Source organism: Elaeis guineensis, chromosome 7 (assembly GCF_000442705.2).
Source record: "Elaeis guineensis isolate ETL-2024a chromosome 7, EG11, whole genome shotgun sequence".
Classification (NCBI taxonomy): domain Eukaryota; kingdom Viridiplantae; phylum Streptophyta; class Magnoliopsida; order Arecales; family Arecaceae; genus Elaeis; species Elaeis guineensis.
The window spans coordinates 90,804,153-90,827,700 of NC_025999.2; the positions used below are offsets into that span (position 1 = coordinate 90,804,153).

Consider the following 23,548-nt stretch of genomic DNA (forward strand, 5'->3'; position numbering starts at 1 on the left):
AGAAAGTAAAACATCAGTAACACTTTTGTCTCGACAGGATCTGCCGGTTCAAAGATATGTTGGCAGAGCCAAGAATAACCTCAAATTTCCAAAAACACAGCCTAAATACTCAAGTCAACATCAATAAATGTAAATTAACCACGCGGCTCATCCCGTTTAAAGAACATCTCAAAAAAAAATAAATAAATAAAAGTGACCAAAACCCCTAATATAACTGATAGCTTCTAATAGCTAGAAATGCCCCAGACCCTGATAACCCCATCAGTGTAGCCAGTAAACAGTGTGCTTCCATCAGAGCTCCAGTTCAAGCTCGTGCAGTACAGCATCTGCAAATGTAGAAAGAGGAGGTAAGCTTTTTCTGGACAAGCATATCGTACATGCAGATAGAACAGCAGATTCTTCAAAAAAGAGAGAGAGAGAGAGAGAGAGTAAAAAACATCAATTCTACATCCATCAGTATCCTAGTTTTCAATTGCCAAGATCTTGGCCATCTCGGAGGGTGCTCGGAAATCTTGGCCAATATTATAGGAACAAGATTTCCTTGATGTTGGTTAATATGGTAAACAGAAATTAACATACATGTCTAGCAGCTGATTTGAATAATTAACAATTAAAATATTATTTAAAACTCCAAAAAAATACAAAATAGAAAAATCCCAGCGGACATTTTGCTATCATATCAGCTGAGATAAATACCTTGATAAGAATGGCAAAGAGTGCATCATGAGTGCAGATCCAAATACATGAGAACAACAACAAGGACACTATGGATTTTATTATATAGTGCTCTGTGAATCATATGAAAGAAAATGTTATGCCAATAGATACTTCAAACCAATTTTGTTTCATGGCTCCAACACTAAACCGTTCAACTAATCAACCAATCATTTTCTCCATAATGGACATGCAAAACCAAGAATTCCTAGCTCACGGTAAAAAGTTATATCCATACCTAGCGAGTATGAAAATATGCTGGTTTTAGGAAAGCACTTAGAAAATGGTCCCTAACTTCTAGACTCCTAGTCTTACTTAGAAAGCAACCACTAATACAACTTAGATAAAATTATAAAAATTCTCCTAAATTTTATGTTTATTACACTTCCATCCAATAATTTATAAAATCTATACTTACATTCAGTTAAATTAACAGTGTTAGTGAAATTGTTTACCTCATGCAAAAAGTTGAAATTGTCTTTAGGTGGGAAGGAGGATGCATGTGTTCTTATGTCCTTGGGTGGATGCTATATTACTTAAGGTTATTTTGGTCGCTTTTGAAATTTTTTCTAACATGGCATTTGGATCTTATTTAAGGTTAATGTTTTAACTAATGTTCTTTTACGGATTAAAGTGTTGGATAAAACTAAATCTCAAGATTTGTTTAGATATTCCTCCAGGATTGAGCCGAAAATCCTGTAGGAATCAGATCAATTAGCCCATCTATCTTGCAATTTTTAAGAGCCTGTCCAAACTCAACCCATTTGAGCTAGGCGGTGTTTGGTTGTTACAAAACCAAACTTAAATGAACAGTCCAATCCATAAATCCTACAGGATTTTTAGCCCAATCTGGTAGAAATATACAAACAGGTCCTCAACGTGGTAAGCATGGGTTTTTCAAATTCTTGGGTAAAACTGTAATTTACCCCTGATCGAAAGGAGGTTTTATAATTACTGTATAACTTAATACAAAGTATTGCGGGCAAACAAAAAAGCAGTTGAACAGATATTTTTGTATAAAGGAACAGAATTTTCCCAGACCATGGAATCTACCAAATTAATATTGCCACTGTGAACTTAATTTAATTTGCAAAAGAACCTTCTTTGCAATCTAGTTTGCAAAAAAAAAAAAAAAAAAAAAATCAGGAAACTTAAATAACAAAGAACAATTGTGTTGAACTTGGTCTTGATGAAAACATGCCAAAAATCATTGCTGAGATATGAAAATATCCCCACCAGGCTCAGATATGAAAATCATGTTAACAACCAGATCTTGCAAATCATACATGTACTGCTGCTAAAGTAATATATGATTCCCGCTAGTTAATATTGTGATAACATGCTAGTTAATATTGTGACAACATTAACAATAACAGCCCATAACAAGACCCCCTAACAGCCCATAATAGATCCAAACATAAAAACAATAAATAAAGCAATACCACAAAAACTGAGGTGGTAAACTATAAAAAAACCAAATTTTGTTCATCGAAACCTTTAAAAAGAAAACGCACTTTAAATCCATTATAATAATAAAAAAAAGGTGAAAAATGATCAATGTGATACAGCACCTGGTTCTTGCTGGTGGGCATCTCTGGCCTCAGATCCTGGACGATGGACTTGCTCTCGAGGTCCCAGATCTTGACGCTGTCCTGGGTGGCAGCGCAGAGCCAGTACCTGCTGGGGCTGAAGCAGAGACCATGAATGATGGCCCCGGCGTCGAGCGAGTAGAGCCTCCTCCCCTCCGCCAAGTCCCAGAGCAGCGCGACCCCGTCCTTCCCGCCACTGGCGCAGAGGGACCCGTCGGGGCTGACGGCGACGGCGTTCACGTAGCCGCCGTGGCCTGTGAGAGTGCTGCGGAGCTTGCAGCTGGTGAGGTTCCAGACCTTGACGGTGCGGTCCCAAGAGCCGGACACGATGGTGGGCTGGCTGGTGTTGGGGCTGAAGCGGACGCAGCTGACCCAGTTGGTGTGAGCATCGGCGTCCTGGATGGTGTACTTGCACTCCCCGAGGGTGTTCCAGAGCTTGATGGTCCGGTCGCGGGAGGCAGAGACGATCTGCCGGTTGTCGACGGACAAGACCACCGAGAGGACGTCCTTGCTGTGGCCGACGAAGCGGCGGGTGGTGGTGCCGGTGGCGAGGTCCCAGAGGCGGAGCTCGCCGTCCCAGGAGCCGGAGAGGGCGAACTGGCCGTCGGAGGAGAGGACCACGTCCTCGACGAAGTGGGAGTGGCCGGTGAGGCGCCGGCGGGGGACGCCGTAAGAGGGAACGGCGGAGGTGGCGGAGGAGTCGCCGGCGACGGCGACCGGGGAGGCCTTGGTGAGGTGCCAGACGAGGACGGACTTGTCGCGGGAGGAGGAGACGATCATGTCGGAGTTGTCCAACGGGGTGGCGATCGCCGTCACCACGTCCGAGTGGCCCCGCATCGTGCCCTTGAAGACGAGTGTCTCCGCCATGGCTTCCCTGCCGTAGGATGCGGACCGCACGGTGGGGATAAGTGGGATCTCGATGTCGGGGGACGCGATCGCCGCTTCCTTCTTCACCACCGAGGTTCCTCCCACTGGCTTGTTTCTCTGTAGGGAATCGGAGGCGAGGGGGTTTTATAAGGGATAGGGTGGTCTGGGGTTTGGGAGCAATTCGAATGCGAGACGAACTGGGACAGCCCCGCGGGCTTCCGCTACTCCAGGTATTGATATTCCAGTTGGACCCAAAATATCATAGAATATACGGATCAATACGACTTCCAAAAGGATTAGGTTATACGCTAGATTAGGGTTGCGGAAAAAATTTGAATGCGAGTAGAATTGAGATGGCCTTATTCCGATTGGATCAATTTGGTCGGAGATAATCTGATATAAAAAAATAATTTTTATATTAAATTATTATATTTAATATAAAAATAAGATAAAAAATAATAAAAAATGGTGAATCTCATATTTAATTTTTTTTAAAAAAATAAAATAAAAATTATAGAAGATTAGTGTTTGATAAATTTTTGAATGATGGAGATCTGTACTCGGCAAAAATATCTTCAATGAGTCATGGGTGCTAGATATTTCTCCCAAGGCTTTCCAAATTAGTTCAGTCCCTTCTTCTTTCTTTCATGAGAAATTTTTTTTTTTAAATTTAACATCTTGCTATCTCTCTCAAATCCATCTATCATCTAAGGAATCTTCGTCGGTTCAATCTTGACGTCCTTCCTCATTACTTGATTTAGGCTGTATGTTGATTGTAAGGATTCTTGTTATTGCTAACTATTTATATTAATAAAGTTATCTATTTTCTAAAAAAAATATGTTGATAGGCATAAATTATGTTATGAATTATGATTGTGATCTATATTGATAGACATTCAATAAAGAGCTTTTGTAAAAAAAATTAAGATACAGATTGCATGAGATGATAATGCTATCATTATATTAAAAAATTATTTCATATTAATGGATATATTTATAAATTTATTCATATTTCTATATAAATTTACTTCTAATTAAATATAGTAATCTTTTTTTTAGTATCATTTTCTAGAGTGATTTTCACCAACCAAACATAGTAAAAATTATTTTTCTCTGTAATAATTTTTCAAATAAATAATTCTAAAAAATTATCAAATTACCCCATAATCTGACATATCCCAACTAAATGGGCCCTCAGAGTCTTTTTAGAGTTGGACCTAAAATCTCATAGTATTTATGGATTGGATAAATACAACTATCAAAAGCATTAAATTATAAGATGAACTAAATATATATTTATAAATATCCATATTGGGTGGATGTCTGGTCAAGACATCATTTTTCAAGACCTTTTCAGTATCACGCGATGCAGCAGGAAGAAAGAAGAAATAAAATAAAAACAATCAAAATACATGGATTAGCCACAAAAAGGCTCACCTCCATAGGGCATGCAAACTTCACTATGAAAAAAAAAATTTACAAGAAGAGATCTCACCCTCAACCCTCGTATATCCAATTTTTCTCTCACAAAAAGTTCTCCCTCACAAAAGCTCTCTCTCTTGAAAGACCCCCCTGAACTCTTGAAGTGACTGCTGTCCGTTGTCCAAGAGTCATGCTTCTTCTCTCAGCATCTCAGCCCTTCTCTCTCTTCTATGAGTTTTCACGGGTCCTCTACGGCATAAAACCAAGCCACAGCATCACACCCTCTTTCGTTCCACGATCAGAGCTTTTTATAAGGCTTAAACACCAATTAGATCCATCTTAGGACTCCTAAACCAAGCCTTAAAACCCCATATCAAGCCTCAGACCATCGGATCATCATCGGGAGTCACCCAGGCCGTTTGATCGTGCGTCGGTCCAGGGAACAATGTTGTGGACTGCACGAAATGGGTGGGAAATGGGTTTGCGGTCCACAGACCCGATCGTGGACCACCCGGTCCATGGTGGATCGGGATCTGGGCTCCCAGCGCGGCGCGCTGGGAGGGGCCGGCCTGCGCATGGGCCTGGGCACAGGCCCATGCCCAGGCGGGCACGCCTGGGCCTGGGCGACTCCCCGTGCGCCCAGGCCTGGGCCGGCCCATGCGCCCGAGCTTGGGCCGGCCCATGCGCCCAAGCCTGGGCCGGGCCGGTCCATTGGGCCGCACCCTGCGCGCGCGTAACCCACATGCTAGCCACGCCTGGGCCGTGCACCGCCACACGCAGCCGCGCCGCCGACAGTCCTCCATCGCCTTGAGTTCCGTGCCGACTTCAAAAGCTTGTATCTCCTCCATCCGAGCTCCGTTCGAGATGATCTTGATCTCGTTGGACTCTATTTTTCGTCGCGGACCTCGCTGTAGGCTCAATATAGATCGAATCTTGAGATATCAAATCTTAATAATCTCTATCTCGACTCGATATTCGGTCTCTTTCTAACTCTGAGAGCTTCTGGATCTCCTCGCCCCCATGCCTTGGGGCAATCGCTTGCTGATCATGGATGAAAAAATATGGGAGTCGAGCCAGGCCACTCGATCCCATCTCCATCGTATGCTGTGCTCTTCTTGACCTGAGACCTACTTGGAGCATCATCCTGCAGCAATAGGAATCTCACATTGCGACGTCGTCTCTTGTCCTCCCGAGTCTCTTGCCTCGTGCCTGATTCACCTCCACTTGGAGCTCCACCTCGCTCTGGGCTCCACCTGGCTCCTGAAGCTCCACCTCGCACTGGGCTCCCGACCAGATAATAATATCCTCTGCTCCCCTTCTTTTCCTCTAGTACAATCCTATCGCCGCATAGCACCCTCAGGATTCCTCCACCAGCTACCGTCCTGTAGTCTCTCGAATCCAGTTTGCTCAATGAGATAAGATTCTGCCTGAAATCGGGTATGTATCGGATTTCTCTCAATTTTCTCACTACATCATCATGTGTCCTCCAGCTGACCGTCCCAATGCATCTAATCACACAGCTTAATCCATCCAGCAGATATACAGTGCCCTCACTGTTCTCTAGGGAGTCAAACTGCTCCTCTTTGCAACATACATGATGGGTGCATGCAGAATCTAATATCCATTACTAGAAAGAAGTAGATACCTCATCAGATATCACCAGAACATCTTCATCTGAATCACTGCCAGCCATCGCTACAGCAGCCATCATCCGATTTTTGAGTTTAGGACAATCTCTAGCTAGATGCCCCAACTCCTCACACCGATAACACCTAGTTTTGCTCAAGTCTCTTCTGAACTTGGACCGCTCTCGTTGCGATCTCCTGTCGCTCTGTCTACCACCTCCTGCTCCTCCAGAAGCCACCAAAGCTGAGCTACCGCCACCTGAGCTCGAAGCCAGGTTCTCCTTCCTGAGAACCTCATTCTGGAGTATCACCGCGGTGACCTCGTCCATCTTGATGGTGCTCTTCCCCACTAGAAGAGCAGTAACCAAGGACTCGTTTGAAAGGGGAAGCGACGTTAGCAAAACCAGCACCCTGGTCTTCTCCTCAACATTTTCACCAATGCTGAGGAGGTCGGGGAGGATCTTCTGAAAGTGGCTTAGATGCTCCTACACGCTCTGTCCTTCAGCCATCCGCAGCTGATAAAACTGCCTCCAGAGGAAAAGAGTATTGGTGAGAGACTTCACCATATACAACTCCTCGAGCTTCGACCACAGCACCGTCGGAAAAGTCTCACTCAGCACATGGATCACCACCTCATCCGCTAGGTACATACGGATGGTATTCATCGCCTACATCTGTAGCTATTTTCAATCCTGCACCTCCATGATGGTTGGCTTCTCCTCGCACAAAAGAGCATCGATCAACTCCTGTTGGATGAGCACGTCCTTCACCCTTGCCTGCCACAAGGAGAAATTACTCTTACTATCAAATTTATTGATTTCCATCTTGATTGATCCTGTCTTCTCCATCTTCAGTCTTGCTCACCACCACTGCAATATGCGCCCTTCTACCGTCTTGCTCTGATATCACTTATTGAATGAATGTCTGGTCAGGACACCACCTCCCAAGACATTTTTAATACCACACGATGCAGCATGAAGAAAGAATAAATAAAATAAAAATAATTAAAATATGTGGATCAGCCACAAAATGGCTCGCCTCCATGGGGCATGCAAACTTCACTATGAAAAAGAAATTTTACGAGAAGAGATCTCATCCTCAACCCTCATACACTCAATTTCTCTCTCACAGAAAGTTCTCCCTCACAAAAGCTCTCTCTTGAAAGACCCCCCTGAACCACTGAAGCAACCGCTGTCTGCTGTCCAGGAGCTCTGCTCCTTCTCTCAACATCTCAACCCTTCTCTCTCTTCCACGAGTTTTCATAGGTCCTCTGCGGCATAGAACCGAGCCACAGCACCACACCCTCTTCCGTTCCACGACCAGGGCTTTTACAAGGCTTAAACACCAATTAGATCCATATTAGGACTCCTAAACCAAGCCATAAAACCCCAGATCAAGCCTTGGACCGTTGGATCGTCACCGTGAGTCACCCAAACCGTTTGATCGCATGCCGGTCCACGGAACAATGCCGTGGACCGTGCAAAATGGGTGGGAAATGGGTCTGTGATCCACGATGGACTGAGATTTAGGCTCCCAGTGCGGTGCACTGGGTTGGGCCGGCCCGCGCCTGCGCCTGCACGGGTGCTTGGGCCTGGGTGGCTTTCTGCGCACCCAGGCCTGGGCCGGCCCACGCGCTCGTGCACCCGGGCCTGGGCCGGGCCCGCCCTCTAGGCCGCGCCTGGGCCGCGCACCGCCGTCGCTCCACTGGCCCACTGCCGGCCACTGGCGGTCCTCCGCCGCCCCGAGTTCTGTGCCGATTTCAAAAGCTCGTATCTCCTCCGTCCGAGCTCCGTTTGAGGTGATCTTGATTTCGTTGGACTCCATTTTTCATCGCGGACCTCGTTGTGGGCTCAATGTGGATTGAATCTCGAGACGTCAAATCCTAATAATGTAAAATTATTTTTTTTTTAAATTTATTGATTAAAATTATCCTATCACATGTATGTTGAACGATCTAATAAAAAATTAATATATCATTCAAAAAAATATTTTTTTTCATTCAAAATAGCAAAAGATGTCGGCTAGCTCACTGCGATAGAACGGTTCTAATTAATAATTTTCGTGTTTTATGTGGTCCGAATTCCACAGAAAGGAAAAAAGATTTGTTAAATATTCAATGTATTCTACCGTGGGCCTTACTCCATCGGCGCACTAGTGGAAGTAGGAAAGCCCAACTGCCGACTCATGAATAATTGTCACTCAATAAGCTATTGAATAATTTTTATATCAAAAAAACCAAAAAGTAACCTAGCACTTAATCAGCAATTATGAATAATTTTTTGCCGGAGCTTATATTTATTCAAAAACTAAAGCTGGGAATTCATGGGAAGCATGTATTTCAAAATATTATTAGTGATGTATTATTTAAGTAGAGACCTATAAAAAATTCTTTTGACATAATCCATATAAAGTTGAAGCTATTAAATTAGGAATTTAAGTAATTTATTATTCTCTATAATGATTTGTTTCCCTGGCATAATTCATATGAAGTAAAGCTGATAAAATCCTGTTGATTTTATGTGAAGCTTGGTCAAGGACACACAGATAATTCACTATTACATCTTTGTGACCCATAAAATATCTAGACATAGTCTAAATGGACAAGATTGAAATGCCTCCTACAATGCATTATGTGGAGGAAGGAGTGTAATCTAAGCCAAGCTTGATTTAGCTTGAGTTTGGTCAACCTTTACTCAACATTAACTTCAAGCTCAATTTTGAGATCAAGTTGAATTTGTTTACTATTATTTAAAGTTCAATTCAATTGAGTAGAGATTGATAATCTCAAAAAATAAACCAAAATTCATCTAAGTATGGAATTGTAAACTATATCATCCCTTGTGGAGTACTCTAACAAGGAGACTCCCTTTCATGATATTTATTTTTCGTATGCATAAGGTATATAGCTCTCATCACTAAAGAAGAAAAGTAAGCTACACTGAGTGAAAGGAAGACTCGGATGAGCTGCCAACCTATCACTTATTTATTATTTTCAGATGATTTCAATATTGTTTTTGGTAAGATGAAAATGTTCATGTAACTCTAGTATAAATACATTCAAAAAGATCAAAAGAGAAAGTCGCCTGAGAGGCCAGAGAGGTATCCTCTATATTAGTCTATGTAGTCCTTTTGTATGCTCAGTTACATAAGAAACCATTCAGTCAGCAGCGCTATTAACCTCATAATACATATGACGAATGTCGATAGAGAGACAACCCCTCATCACATACCAAATGTCGTGAAGAAGATGATATAACATTAGCCTAAACTGTAGCTCTCATAGCCAAGCAATAACAATGGCTGAATCCCTCTCAATCATCTGCCTCTTTGCTATAAGTCTCAATATGGCGAATGTGACACCAGCCCAGGTCATTTGCAGCTCTGCTGTCAGAATCGTGCTCCTAATGAGGTGACACCCGCCTGCAGCCGCGAATCTGGAGTCGAATCCATGAATCAGATCCATGAATCATGAAATCCATGCCTGCTCTACTATCTCTGATGCTGTCGTCAAAGTTGACCTTGAGGAATGGTTTCAATATTTTCGATAGAGTATCTTTTCAACATAGTGAGCAACTAAAAGAGATCTCGGTTATTTATGAAAAAAGTATCAGTTAGATGGATAACTTTCAAAAAAATATCTTTTCTTCAGTGAGAACACTTCTCAACTATGTTAAATTGAAGTTTGACCAAAAAAACTACATTAAATTGAAGATTACAAATATTGCAATAAAAGTGAAATAATCTAAAAGAAAAAGGTCCTCTCTATACCCAAAGGATTGATTTAAGCAAAGGATGGAGGTTGAAATAATGGGTGTTATAACAAAAAAATCATGGACAATAATAAAAAATAACCATAATATCTTTTCCTTATCAGATAAGAGAATATTAATCTTTTACTATATAAACAAGGTGCGGTGCCCTTAGCTCCAGGTGAGGAGCTTCAAGTTGCTTGGACTGGGGTTGTATATGCTCGAAGGAATCTATACATGGATTGTATTGTTATTAAGGGTGATTCTGCCACAGTGATGTCATGGATATAGGAAAGTATGCGGGGAGCTATCTCTCATTATATCTTACGGGATATCTCCATCCTACTAGTTGGGTGTAGGGGCCTTTTTATCCGGCATATTTTTCGGAAGGCCAATAGTACAGTCAATTGGGTTACAACGTTTGTCATGGAGCACTCTGATGATATTTTGTGGACTGATCTGAGATTGATTTCTCGATCTTTCAAGGATGTTTTATTTTTTGGCTCTTTGGGATGTATTCATACAAGATTTGTATGAATGTATCCATTTTTTTATCAAAAAAAAAGAAGATAAAAATGAAAATAATGATCATCATCTATAGTATCACATTCTTATGGATCCACTATAATGAAAACTAGCACAAAGGTCATGCTACGCTGTGGTTTTTTGCTAGATTAAAAAAAAACAGTAGCATACGATTGATAAGCACATACATGTATATATATGTTTATATATATGTACATATTGTTTTATGTATTTATAGATATACACATACATTCATACTACCATATCACCCATCATGTGCTATTCATGATTTCTACATGATTCACCAATAGGACCAAAAAGGAAAAAACTTATCTACAAACTTGCCATGTGTGCATAGTAGATCATCTTATACACATTCTTTTTTCTGAAGGTGCATTAAATTGGTCCGTGCATTCAAAAAAGAAAAATTAAATTTAAAATAATTAAGTATTGCTATGTAATGAAAAAAGGATCAAAAACAAAAATATATTACTCATCAATAGGAAATTTATCCTTCGTAGGAGTTTCGTCTTGAAAAATTTTGGTATCAATACTTTTTTTAGGAGTTGAAAGGATAGCTTCTTCTGGAGCTTGAGAAGAAGAAGATCCAGCATCAAAACTTTATTGTATATCAACCAATTGTGATTCACTTTTTAAAAAAATTTTTGTTACCTTAAAGCTAATTGTATCAACATTAAAGTTTTGCAAATCAAATGTGATCTGAAAAATATAAGTGATATTGATTATTTTCTCAATGACAGCAAGAAGAGTGAATTTATCAGTTCTTCTATTTGCAGTGAGATTAAGTGTCGATACACCTATCAATTATTGAGCCAATTTGTCAAAAATCATGAAATTTTTGATACTGGTTCTATCCTCAACAACTGTATTAAGTTTGTACCTTTGAAGAATTTAGAGGAAATGCTATTTTAATATTGAGTTTTAAACTTTCCTTTCTATGTTTAAGAATTTAATATATATATATATATATATATATATATATATAGGAAAAAGAATAATTTCACCATAGTACAGAAGGTTGATCATTTTTGCAACGCTGATTATACCAAAAACTACCTTCATAGATTTTTATAGTAGACTTACAATTATAGCATGTTTTATACCACCAACCATAGGAGCTATCGATTGTCTTTAGCACAACTTTGCAAGTAAATTTTTCTTCCTAAAAAGATAAAATGTTATTTCAGCTATCATTATATAAAAAAATAATAGTAAGATGGCACATGGAAAATAATGTTGTAATCAATCTATGGCAATTAGTTTTTTGGCAACATTTTTTTACTATGCATAGTATATTCCTTTCCTTCAAATTTTACCTAAAATTTGTACGGATTCAATTTCAATAGATCTTTGATTGTTTTTCTATTAGCTGCTGCTTTTGTCGAGGTTCAAGGGTGGCCTGTGTTTGATGAGCCATGAATATAATTGGAGCAAATGGTAGTTTCAATCTACATATTGATACATGTATATATTTAAACAATAATCTATAAGGTTGGTATGTATACAATAGAATATTTAATAGTACTATATGCGAACCTATTCCAGTACTTAGTAATGGCATCAATCTGTAAATTTATATAATATTTTGATACTGAGGAGGTGGATAGACATAATTTTTCTGAATGCGAAGTAAAAATATAGAAAGATTTTATCATTAACATCTAAAAAATTGATCATGAAACTCCCTTTAAAAAAAAAGTTCAAAAAGTTACATCTATATGTTCATGCAATCATACCAACCAAGATGATTACTATCGTGCCTTTCCTTTCCTTTTCTCAAACAGTATTTTTATTAAATTCTTGAGCTAATTTACTATTGGAATTTGGGATTTGAAGCATGAATGTGTTTCAAAAACTTAATTTTCTAAACACCGCAGTAGAGAATAAGATTAAAATAATTTTAATCTGAATTTTATATGCATAAAAATATAAAACCATATAGATCTATTTCATATGCTGAAATTGATATATGCTGAAATTTAAATTGTGATGAAATCACGTACCTTTTTCGCAATCTCTTTCTTCAAATCTGGATCTGGAAGAGACGAAGCTCTCTGTTAGCCGCACAAGTATCTGGCCTCTACGAGTATCCACTCGGGATCAGCCTGGAGCAGCTCTCTATAATCTGAATTTTGATTCTTCAAAATTCAGCCTGCTGAATCTGAATGAAGCCTGGATCGCGATCAATGTTTGATCTTTCTCTTTGATCTTCTTCTTCTCCTCTTCTCTAGGCTTTTCTCCTTGCTTTATGTTTTTACAAAATACCAGCAACCAGCAATTGGTGGGACGCCCAACACCTTGGGCATGAGAATCCTTGGGACTAGCATCCCAAGGGATATGGCGTGGGAACACCTAAAGAAAAGAGAAAGAGGGAGGAAGAGAGGACATGGGAGCTCCTTTGGGCATGGAGAGGGGCTGGCCTTAATTGCTTTAGGACCTTAGGGGAGATCCACTTTTATAGGCACAAAGATTTAATCATATTCAATCTCAAAATACAAGTCCTATTTGCATTGAGTTTTCTATTAACTTAAGTTATCCAACTTACATTAGAAAACTTTATTGGTCCCAACTAATAGAGCCCTTGCACCCATAATTAGACATCCTCTTTTGCACCCAAGAGATACCCCATATGAGAACTAAAGGCTCTCTAATCAATGGACATGTCCAAATTGAATAATTCAAAGTGGCGCCCCATAAATAACTATCAAAGAGATTCATAAAGGACTTGCACCCTTAATTTATATGATCCATAATCTTAGACACTCAATAATTGAAGTCTCATGAATCTTATTTATATAAGTAATTAGCAGGTAATTAAGTTAGAATTAACTTATCAAATACGTAATCCCAACGAAAAGAGAAATTGGATCCAACCATGTACTAACAAGGTTACCATGAACCCAATAAGTTTCTCTAAATCTAATTGACACTTCATGAGTTCAATTACTAATTTCAGACCTAATCCCTTTGTTGTGTGACCTCATAGATTTACTTCTATCTAGTAGTGAGATATACAATAATCTTTATCATTGAAACTCTTTTCAATGGGTCGGAATAATTTTACTCTAACTTAGCAAGGATTGTCGATCCAGAACAATCCTAATGAGCTCTCACAATCCACCAGTGACACCTAGCAGTATGTAGTGGCAATCCAGTAGAACTGAAATAAATCTTTAGGTGTAGTTAACGTGTGATTCAGTTTCTCTATCATGAGTTCCGACTAGATGATAGGTCATGGATAAATCATCAAATCTCAATATCAGTCATATGATAGATTCGATTAGTTCAAATCCAGATGTGATGTCTATGAAAACTCATTTCCATCCATCACTCTACTATGGCTACAGATTCATGGATTTAGCTTCTCAAATCTCATAAGACTACTCCTCTCTATCAAGGTTGATAGATCCTATCTTGATGTATACCCTACTCCTACAGTGAACCAACTATCGTCAATATCCACTACAAGGGCTCATTGAGATCCATGTTTATGTGTCAATCAAATTTCAGCAGCCTCACTGCGAGCAGTAATACTATCTCAAATCAAAGGACCAGTCACACAACTATAGCATCGAGATAATCACTGATGATTAAATAGAAATTCAAATGATCTCTCGTATGGTCACACTCAGTGCTAGTTGTTCTCTAAGAACCACCCGCACAAATCATCTTGTGTCTCTACACAGTAGATTAGAGACCTATCTATTCCGAAAAAAGTGATTTGTACGTCAGTCTATCCAGATTTGTCACCATCCTCATGATGATCCTATGACCGAAAGCCTTTAGAAATTAAATACAATCTCTAATTCTCAACACTTTGAGAGTATGTATCGAAATTAATTTTATGGATGATTCAAGGACACATTACACTTGAATGAAAAAAAATTTATCCTTTTATTGATCATATCAATATATTAAGTACAAAATTATGTCCTAAATTAATTACAATGTGTCAGCCATATTGGCTTCTAGAATATACATCTAACAATCTTTCACTTGGACTAAAATCAATTGGTCATAAATCTAAGTCCCATCTTTTCAAGGTAGACTTTCATTTTTTATTAGCTCAGCTACTTAGTCAGTGGGTCTGTCACGTTATCCGCAGAGTCTACTCTTCGCACCTCGATATAAGGTAGTCGCGTATATCAGTGCTCTATGTGTTTGGACTTATGGTGAGATCTTGGCTCCTTAGCAAGGGCTATGGTGCCATTGTCTTTGCAGTACTGAGTCATGGTATGACATCCAGTTTTACAACTAACATTAAAATCAGAATTCATCCTACACATCTATAGCACACTCAGCCTCTGTTGATCGATTGCTTAGAATCTTTTTAGTAAATCGAATAAGAATACACCCTCGAATCACAACTCAAAATCACCTTTAAAGATCAAGAACAGATCCTTAGTCCTTCTCAAGTACTTAAGGATATTTTTCACAGCTGTCCAGTACTTTTCGTCTGGATTCGACTGATATCTGCTCATGACACTCATGGCAAAGGTAATATCAGGTCGAGTACATAGCATGGCGTACATGAGGTTTTCTATCACCGAAGCATAAAGAATCCTACTCATGCATCGAACCTCCTCAGATGTGGTCAGACACATCATCTTGGAGAGACAAATACCATGCCTAAGAGGTAAAAAATTTCTCTTGAAATTTTTCATGTTGAACCTCTTCAGAACCTTCTCTATGTATAACTTTTGTGACAAGCCAAGCATCTGTCTAGGTCTATCCCTATAGATCTTTATTTCAAGAATATAGGATGCTTTTCCTAAGTCTTTCATGAAAAATTCTTTGGACAACCATCTTTTGACCGTGGTCAGCATAGGAATGTCATTTTCAATGAAGAGAATATCATCTACATACAGTACGAGGAAGGTGATGCACTCCCATTGACTCTCTTGTATACACAAAGTTTTTCTTCATTTTTGATAAAATTAAACGATTTGACTGTCTCATCAAAATGATGGTTCCAACTCTGAGAATCCTGCTTTAATCCGTATATAGATCTGTGTAGCTTGCAGACTCTATGATCACCATCACTAAACGTGAAACCCATAGACTGCTCCATATAGATATCTTTTTCAAGATATCCATTCAGGAAGGCAGTTTTTACATCCAATAGCTACAATACCTTTAGGTGGATCCACTAAAATCCAGACTTAATTTGAGTGCATCGAGTCAATTTCTGACTTCATAGCATCTAACCATTTCTCGAAATCGATGTCAGACATCGCCTCATCAAAGGTATTAAGGTCATCAGTATGACCCCTATCTCTTATAAGGAATATTTTCTTCACTTTCTCTGTAAGCATATCCATGTATCTTTCAGGAGGTTGGGAGACCATAATAGATCTACGAGGTAGTAAAAGAACATCAATTACTAGCTCAGGAATTACAGGTTCTTGAGAATCTATAGCTCTAGGCTCTTCAGAGATCTTCTCTTCGAGCTCCACTAACCTCCCACTACCGTCATCTTGGATAAACTATTTTTTTAGGAATACGGTATTTCGACTCACAATCACATTGTGATATTGTGAAAAGTAAAAGTAGTATCCCATGGATTCTTTTGGATACCCTATAAAGCGAGCTATAATAGATCTATCCTTCAATTTTTTTGCCATCTGTCTCTTGATATAGGCCAAACATCTCCAAGTCTTAAGATAATCCAGATTCGGCTTCTTATCGAACCATATCTCATATGGTATGGTAGGAACGGACTTTGAAAGAATCCTATTCAACAAGTGAATGGCAGTTAACAAGGCATGTCCCCAAAGAAATAAAGGTAGATCAGTGAAGCTCATCATAGACCGAACCATATCCAATAGAGCCTTATTCCTCCTTTTAGATACCCCGTTGAGCTGAGGTATTCCAGGAGGAGTCCACTGAGAGACTAAGTCATTGTCCTTAAGATATCTCAAAAATTTTCGACTAATGTATTCATCTCCTCGATCAGATTGAAGAACCTTAACGGACTTGCCTGTCTGCTTTTCTACTTCATGCCTGAATTCCTTAAACTTTTCAAAGGCCTCAGACTTGTGTTTCATTAGATACACATACCCGTACCTAGATAAATCATCGATAAAGGTAATGAAGTAGGTGTAACCATCCCTGGCCTGCACATTAAATGGCCTACACACATCGGTGTGTACCAGGACAAGTAACTCTGTGGCCCTTTCTCCATGTTCTACAAAGGGTAACTTAGCCATCTTTCTTCGAAGACAAGATTCACAAGCTGGATATGGCTTTGGGCAAAGAGAGTCAAGGATCCCATCTTTTTTCAGTTTGTTTATCATGTCCTCTCCAATATGGCTTAGTCTATGGTGTCACAAGTACTTCTGGTTAATTTCATCTCTGGATCTCTTTTAACCTATGGCACTCCCTATTTGCTCATTTAGGTTCACATTCGCATCAACATGCAAGTGATAAAGACTGTCAATTAAAAGACCTCGTGTAACCAATTTATTTCGTAAATAAATAGAACAAAAGTCTTTATTGAAACTAACTTTAAAACCTTCTTGTGCTAGCACAGATATGAAAATTAAATTCTGACTAGGTACAGAAATATAATAACAGTCTTTCAAATCTAATCTGACGCCAGACGATAATTGAAGAGGATAAGTACCAATGGCCTCTGCAGTAATCTTTGCTCCATTGCCAATCCGAAGGATCATGTCACCTTCCTTCAACCTTCTACTTTCTATCAGATCCTGCATTGAGGTACATATATGAGCACTCGAGTTAGAGTCTAATACCCAACTAGAAGTAGAAGAAATCGTAAGGTTAGATTCAATTACGAGCATACCTTCAGAAGATTTATCATCTTTTTTGGTCTATAGGCTCTCTAGGTATTTCAGACAGTTCCTCCTTCAGTGGCCTTCAGCATGATAGTGAAAATACTTTTCCTTTGCCTCAGCCACCTTTGGACCATCCTTCTTCGGGTTGCTCTCTTTCTTCTGCTTCTTTGCGGATTTAGCCTTCTTCCTTCCAATAGACTTTCTCTTGAAAGAAGAAGTCCGCTCCACAGAAAGAACAGAGTCCCTTGAACTCTTCAAGGTACCCTTCGTTGTGACCAGCATATTGACAAGTTCGAGAATAGTGCAGTCAAGTTTGTTCATATGAAAATTTATGATGAATTGACTATATGAACTTGTAAGAGATTGAAGGATCAGATCCATCTGTAATTTTTTTTGCATATCCAGTCTGAGCTTTCCAAGTTTCTTAATATCCTTGATCACTGTCATACAATGCTCATAGACAGACTGCTCTTCACGCATCTTTAGATTAAAGAGTCTCTTGAGCACTTCGAAGCACGCAGTACGGTTCTACTCACCATATAACTCTTGTAGGTGAGTTATCATGGTCCGAACAGTGAGCATATGCTCGTGCTGGCTTTGTAACTCGTTTAACATAGACACCAGTACATAGCACTTAACCTGACTATCTTCATCCGTCTATTTCTCAAAAGCAGCTCTCTATTCAGCAGTAGGATGTTTTGGCAACACAACGAGATTCTGATCGAGAATATGATTTAACTTTTCTGAAGTCAGGACAATCATGAGATTTCTGAGCCAGTTTTTGTAATTATTATCGATCAAACAATTGATTTCAAGGATGCAAGCTAGAGGATTTGAGGCTGACATGATGGTTTAACTGCAAGAGTAAAGATTCAAGTTAGACTTTTATACTTAATTTTTAATTTACTTCTACGGACTTTAAGATGCAAATAATGATTCTCACTAATTTTTTGGATCCCTCCACTCTTCGAAAAGAAAATAAAAATCCTAACGTGACAAAGGATTTTCAGTGGGTGCTGCGGTCCCATCGATGACATGCACCTCACCTAACAGTTATTGGTAATATGCACATCGATACGTGGACAACTCTTTATCCAGATGCTTCACTAAGCATGTTGCAGCTACTTGGTCTCTAAGTCATGTAGGCTCACCTAACAGTTATTGCCCACACTTCTTAGTTAGGCTCGACCCATCGTTTACAAGCAAGTGCAAGGCCGTCATTGGGTTTATCACCTAACAGTTATTGAGTCCAACCCCATTCTTATCTTGGAGCAACTCTTTGCTAATAGAGTAGTTGCGTGTTCTCAATGCAACTGAACCACTGTGACCAACTAAGAACAATCAATACCGGTAACATGCCCATACATCTATAACGGTGGAAGACCTATAGACTTAATATTAGTGGAGAGGTTTGGTTTTAGGTCTCATCTAATCAGTCATCATATGACCGATCTAATTGGCATGGGCTGAACTAAACCACTAAGCAACCTAATTCTAGACCCAATCTTCTAAGTTGGTCCGGTAAGTAGAGAACGGTGGGGTTCCCCCCGTTGCCTTCCTTAGACACCAACGAATTAATTAGATCGGCTAACGGAACCAATTAAATAATCACGTCTCATTAACTTGCCTTAGACACCAATAGGTCGATCGCTCAGAATTGGTTAGCTCAAGCGTATCGGACTCAAACCAATGAGTCAAATTAGGTCCTTAGGTTAATCAATTCTACATATGGGATTCAATCGATTTGATCAATAATAATTTTATGATCATTAACTTAATTAATTTAACTCAATTCAATACTTGACTCGGTTTGATCAATTTCTTAATTGAATTAGACCCATATGACTCAAATCAAAAATCTTAGATGTAATCCTATTACGTGATCTAATTTTTGATTTTTTTCATGATCAAAACTCTCATGCACAAACATAAATTTTAGATTCTAAAATCATATTTTAGATCTAAATTCTTTGCATGAAAGTAAGTATTAAAATATAAAAATAATTTTTAAGTTCTAATATACAAACATATATCACATATATGCATGTAAAATCAGATCTCAACAAAATTTCAGATCTAAACATGATATCATATATCTCATATACTAATCATAGATCAGATTAAAGTCAAATTTATGATCTAAATATGTAATCATATATCATATATATGAATCAAAATTTAGATCACAAAAAAAATTCAGGTTTCATACATATAACTATTTCACATGAACTAGAATTCTTTCTAGATCAATTTTCAGATCTATGCATGCATCAATATATCAACTATATGTTTTAGAATTAAACTTAAAATTAAATTTTAGATTTGAAGATCTATCCATACATCTCATGTATCGAGAAAAAATTAATTTTAAAATCTTTTCAAATATATATATATATCAAAATTCAGCATATAAAAATTTGTGGCTCTGGTATCACTGTTGAAATTTGGAGTTTGAAGCATGCATATGTGTTTCAAAAACTTAATTTTCTAAACATTGCAATAGAAAATAAGATTAAAATAATTTTAATCTAAATTTTACATGCATAAAAATATAAAATCACATGGATCTATTTCATATGTTGAAATTGATATATGCTAAAATTTAAATTGTGATCAAATCACATACCTTTTTCGCAATCTCTTTCTTCAAATCTGAATCTGGAAGAGATGAGGCTCTCTGTTAGCCGCATAAGTATCCGACCTCTATGAGTATCTACTCAAGATCAGTCTGGAACAGTTCTCTATAATTTGAATTTTGATTCTCCAAAATTCAACCTATTGAATCTGAACAAAGCTTGGATCGCGATCAATGTTTGATCTTTCTCCTTGATCTTCTTCTTCTCCTCTTCTCTAAGCTTTTCTCCTTACTTTATGTTGCCACAAAACACCAGCAACCAGCAATTGGTGGGACACCCAACACCTTGGGCATGAGAATCCTTGGGACTCGCATCCCAAGGGATATGGCATGGGAACGCCTAAGGAAAAGAGAAAGAGGGAGGAAGAGAGGGCGTGGGAGCTCCTTTAGGCATGGAGAGGGGCTGGCCTTAATTGCTTTAGGATCTCATGAGAGGTCTTCTTTTATAGGCACAAGGATTGAATCATATTCAATCTCAAAATACAAGTCCTACTTGTATTGGATTTCCTATTAACTTAAGTTATCTAACTTACATTAGGAGACTTTATTGGCCCCAACTAATGGAGCCCTTGCACCCATAATTAGACACCCTCTTTTGCACTCAAGAGACACCCCATATGAGAACTAAAGGCTCTCTAATCAATAGACACGTCCAAATTGAACAATTCAAAGTGGCACCCCATAATAACTATCAAGGAGATTCATAAGGGACTTGCATCCTTAATTTATGTGATCCATAATCTTAGACACTCAACAATTGGAGTCTCATGAATCTTATTCATGTAAGTAATTAGCAGGTAATTAAGTTAGAATTAACTTATCAAATAAGTAATCCCAATAAAAAGAGAAATTGGATCCAACCATATACTAGCAAGGTTACCGTGAACCCAATGAGTTTCTCTAAACCCAATTGATACTTCATAAGCTCAATTACTAATTTCAGACCTAATCTCTTTGTTGTATGACCTCATAGATTCAATTATATCTGGTAGTAAGATATACAATGATCTCTATCATTGTATCATTGAAACTCTTTTCAATGGATTGGAATAATTTCACTCTAACTCAGCAAGGATTGTCGATCCAAAATAATCCTAGTGAGCTCTCATAATCCATCAGTGACACCTAGCAGTATGTAGTGGCAATCCAGTAAAACTGAAATGAACCTCTAGATGTAGTTAACATGTGATTCAGTCCCTCTATCGTGAGTCCCGACTAGATGACAGGTCATGGATAAATCATCAAACCTCAACATCAGTCATATGATAGATTCGATTAGTTCAAGTCCAGATGTGATGTCTATGAAAACTTATTTCCATCAATTACTCTACTGTGGTCACAGATTTATGACTTAGCTTATCAAATTTTATAGGACTACTCTTCTCTATCAAGGTTGATAGATCATATCTTGATGCACACCCTAATCCTACAGTGGATCAATTGTCGTCAATATCTACTACAAGGGCTCATTGAGACCTATATTTATGTGTCAATCAAACTCCAGCAGCCTCACTGTGAGCAATAGTACCATCTCAATTCAAAGGACCAGTCACACAACTACAGCCTTGAGACAATCACTGACGATTGAATAAAAATTCAAGTGATCTCTTGTATTATCATGCTTAGTGCTAGTTGTTCTCTAACAAGCATCTGTACTTGTCATCCTGTGTCTCTACACAATAGATTAGAGATCCATCTATCCCGAAGGAAGTGATTTGTGCATCAGTCTATCCGGATCTATCACCATCCTCATGATGATCCTATGATCGGGAGCCTTTAGAAATTAAATATATGTCTCTAATTCTCAACATCTTGAGAGTATGTATCAAAACTAATTCCATGAACGATTCAATAACATATTACACTTGAATGAAAAAGAATTTATCCTTTTATTGATCATATCAATATATTAAGTACAAAATTATGTCCTAAATTAATTATAATATATCAGTCATATTGGCTTTTAGGACATACATCTAATATTTACCTCAAAAAATGTTAGCTAACTTTTCTTTTCTGTAAGATAGACAAAATTTGATAGCTAAAAAACAAAAGATAGGAGCCAGAAAGGAAAAAAATTTAAATGGTTATAAAGAAAAGGAAAGCTAAATTGTTTTACTTTAGGTTCTTTATTTTCAATTTTTTTTTGAAAGTTAATTTTTCTCTAATGTACAACTAGTCCAGAGATCCAATCATTGTGAAATGTCCAATAATATTTGCATAAGAAGAAAGAAAAATTATGTAACCATCATCTTATTTGTATTTATTGAAAGTAAGGCAATTAATTTTTAGGCTTATCTCATTATAATTTCTTGATAGAATATTACTAAAGTCAACAAAATTAAATTTGTATAGAAGTATTGCATCATCATCGTGATCTACATGTTGTATAATTGTCCATCTATCCATGTAGATCATATATTGATGGACAGTAGTCTTGAAATTTTTTCTATTCTAAGCAACATTAAATTTTTTTAGATAATATATTTTTTTTCTGTAAGAAAGTTTTTAAATTAAGCAATATCTTCTTTATGTATAGATGCTTGGATAGAAGTGCCTTAAATACAAAAGAAATATATTACTAATACATGAGTATATCTTTTTGTGAGAAAAAGTTGTAGGCAAGATAATAAGTAGAAGTTTTAATAACTTTTTCATCAAGAAATATGCAATCAATATTAATCAATTGCTTTTCTATATTTGAATTTATAGAATCCCACATTCTTAAAAGTCTTACTTTTACTCTCCAATAATGTTTTTTCAATGACAAAGTGGATAACAGATTGTACTCCATTTTTTTATCAACCTATTTTTTTTAAAAAAGATATCAATATATAAAATAATAATAAAAAATAAAGAGAATGTAAGCAGTGAATTCAATAATAACCGGAGGCCACTTCTGCATTATGTCTAATAAGCATAGGATTGCATAAACTGCAGAAATTGCATTATATCTTGAATATACCTTTTAATTACTTTTCAGTCTAGTCCCGTGGAGCTGCATAAAATAGAATATAGAATTACTTTATGCCACATGCACCATTCTTTATGAAGGTAGTAAACTCTTCTAGTTAGTCACTTTTTTTTACGATATTAATTTACTATGGTAAGCTAAATATGGAATTAGTAATGTAACTTTCCTTGCAAAGCAGAATCTCAACTTGATTGTAGCATCATATACATCTAAAGTTGGTAAACCAATCGATTTTATTTTTTTAATCAACCATATAACTTCATCCATCATATATGCAACATCAAAACCTCATTCATTATATATGCAACATTTCCTCTTAAAATTTACCCATCATATATGTGCGATTATGACATCATTCATCATTTATGCAAGATTTTCTCTTGAAAAAAATTGATAATTCAAGCTAGCTACTAAAACTTTTTCTCCCAAAAAAAAATAATTTTCTAGGAAACGTGCACACCATTTAGAAAGTTCAACTGGAAATTACTAAAAAAATTGATAATTCATGCTATCCACTAAATTTTTCCTCCCAAAAAATAATTCTCTAGGAAGCATGGAGACCATTTAGAAAATTCAGCTGGTTATTACCGAGTATCTAACATTTAATGAAGATCATTCTATCCATTTGAG

The 23,548-nt window shown here is 37.7% G+C and overlaps 1 protein-coding gene across 1 annotated transcript; it reads right to left on the reverse strand.

Annotated features, from left to right (window-relative positions):
- Window positions 1–3,362, reverse strand: LOC105048558 (small ribosomal subunit protein RACK1-like). The gene is made up of 2 exons (XM_073260937.1): window positions 2,286–3,362; window positions 1–326 (listed from the first exon to the last, which is right to left on the reverse strand). Exons 1-2 carry the CDS (start codon window positions 3,168–3,170, stop codon window positions 225–227), a joined length of 987 nt encoding a protein of 328 aa, XP_073117038.1. The 5' UTR covers window positions 3,171–3,362; the 3' UTR covers window positions 1–224.
- Window positions 3,363–23,548: the final 20,186 nt, after the last annotated feature.

Bases quoted from the DNA above. Each gene is read 5' to 3' on its own strand.
- LOC105048558 (XM_073260937.1), bottom strand. From the start codon at position 3,170: ATGGCGGAGACACTCGTCTTCAAGGGCACGATGCGGGGCCACTCGGAC. The intron at 327-2,285 runs GTGCTGTATCAC...CTACATTTGCAG, and splicing joins TGCCCACCAGCAAGAACCAG to ATGCTGTACTGCACGAGCTT.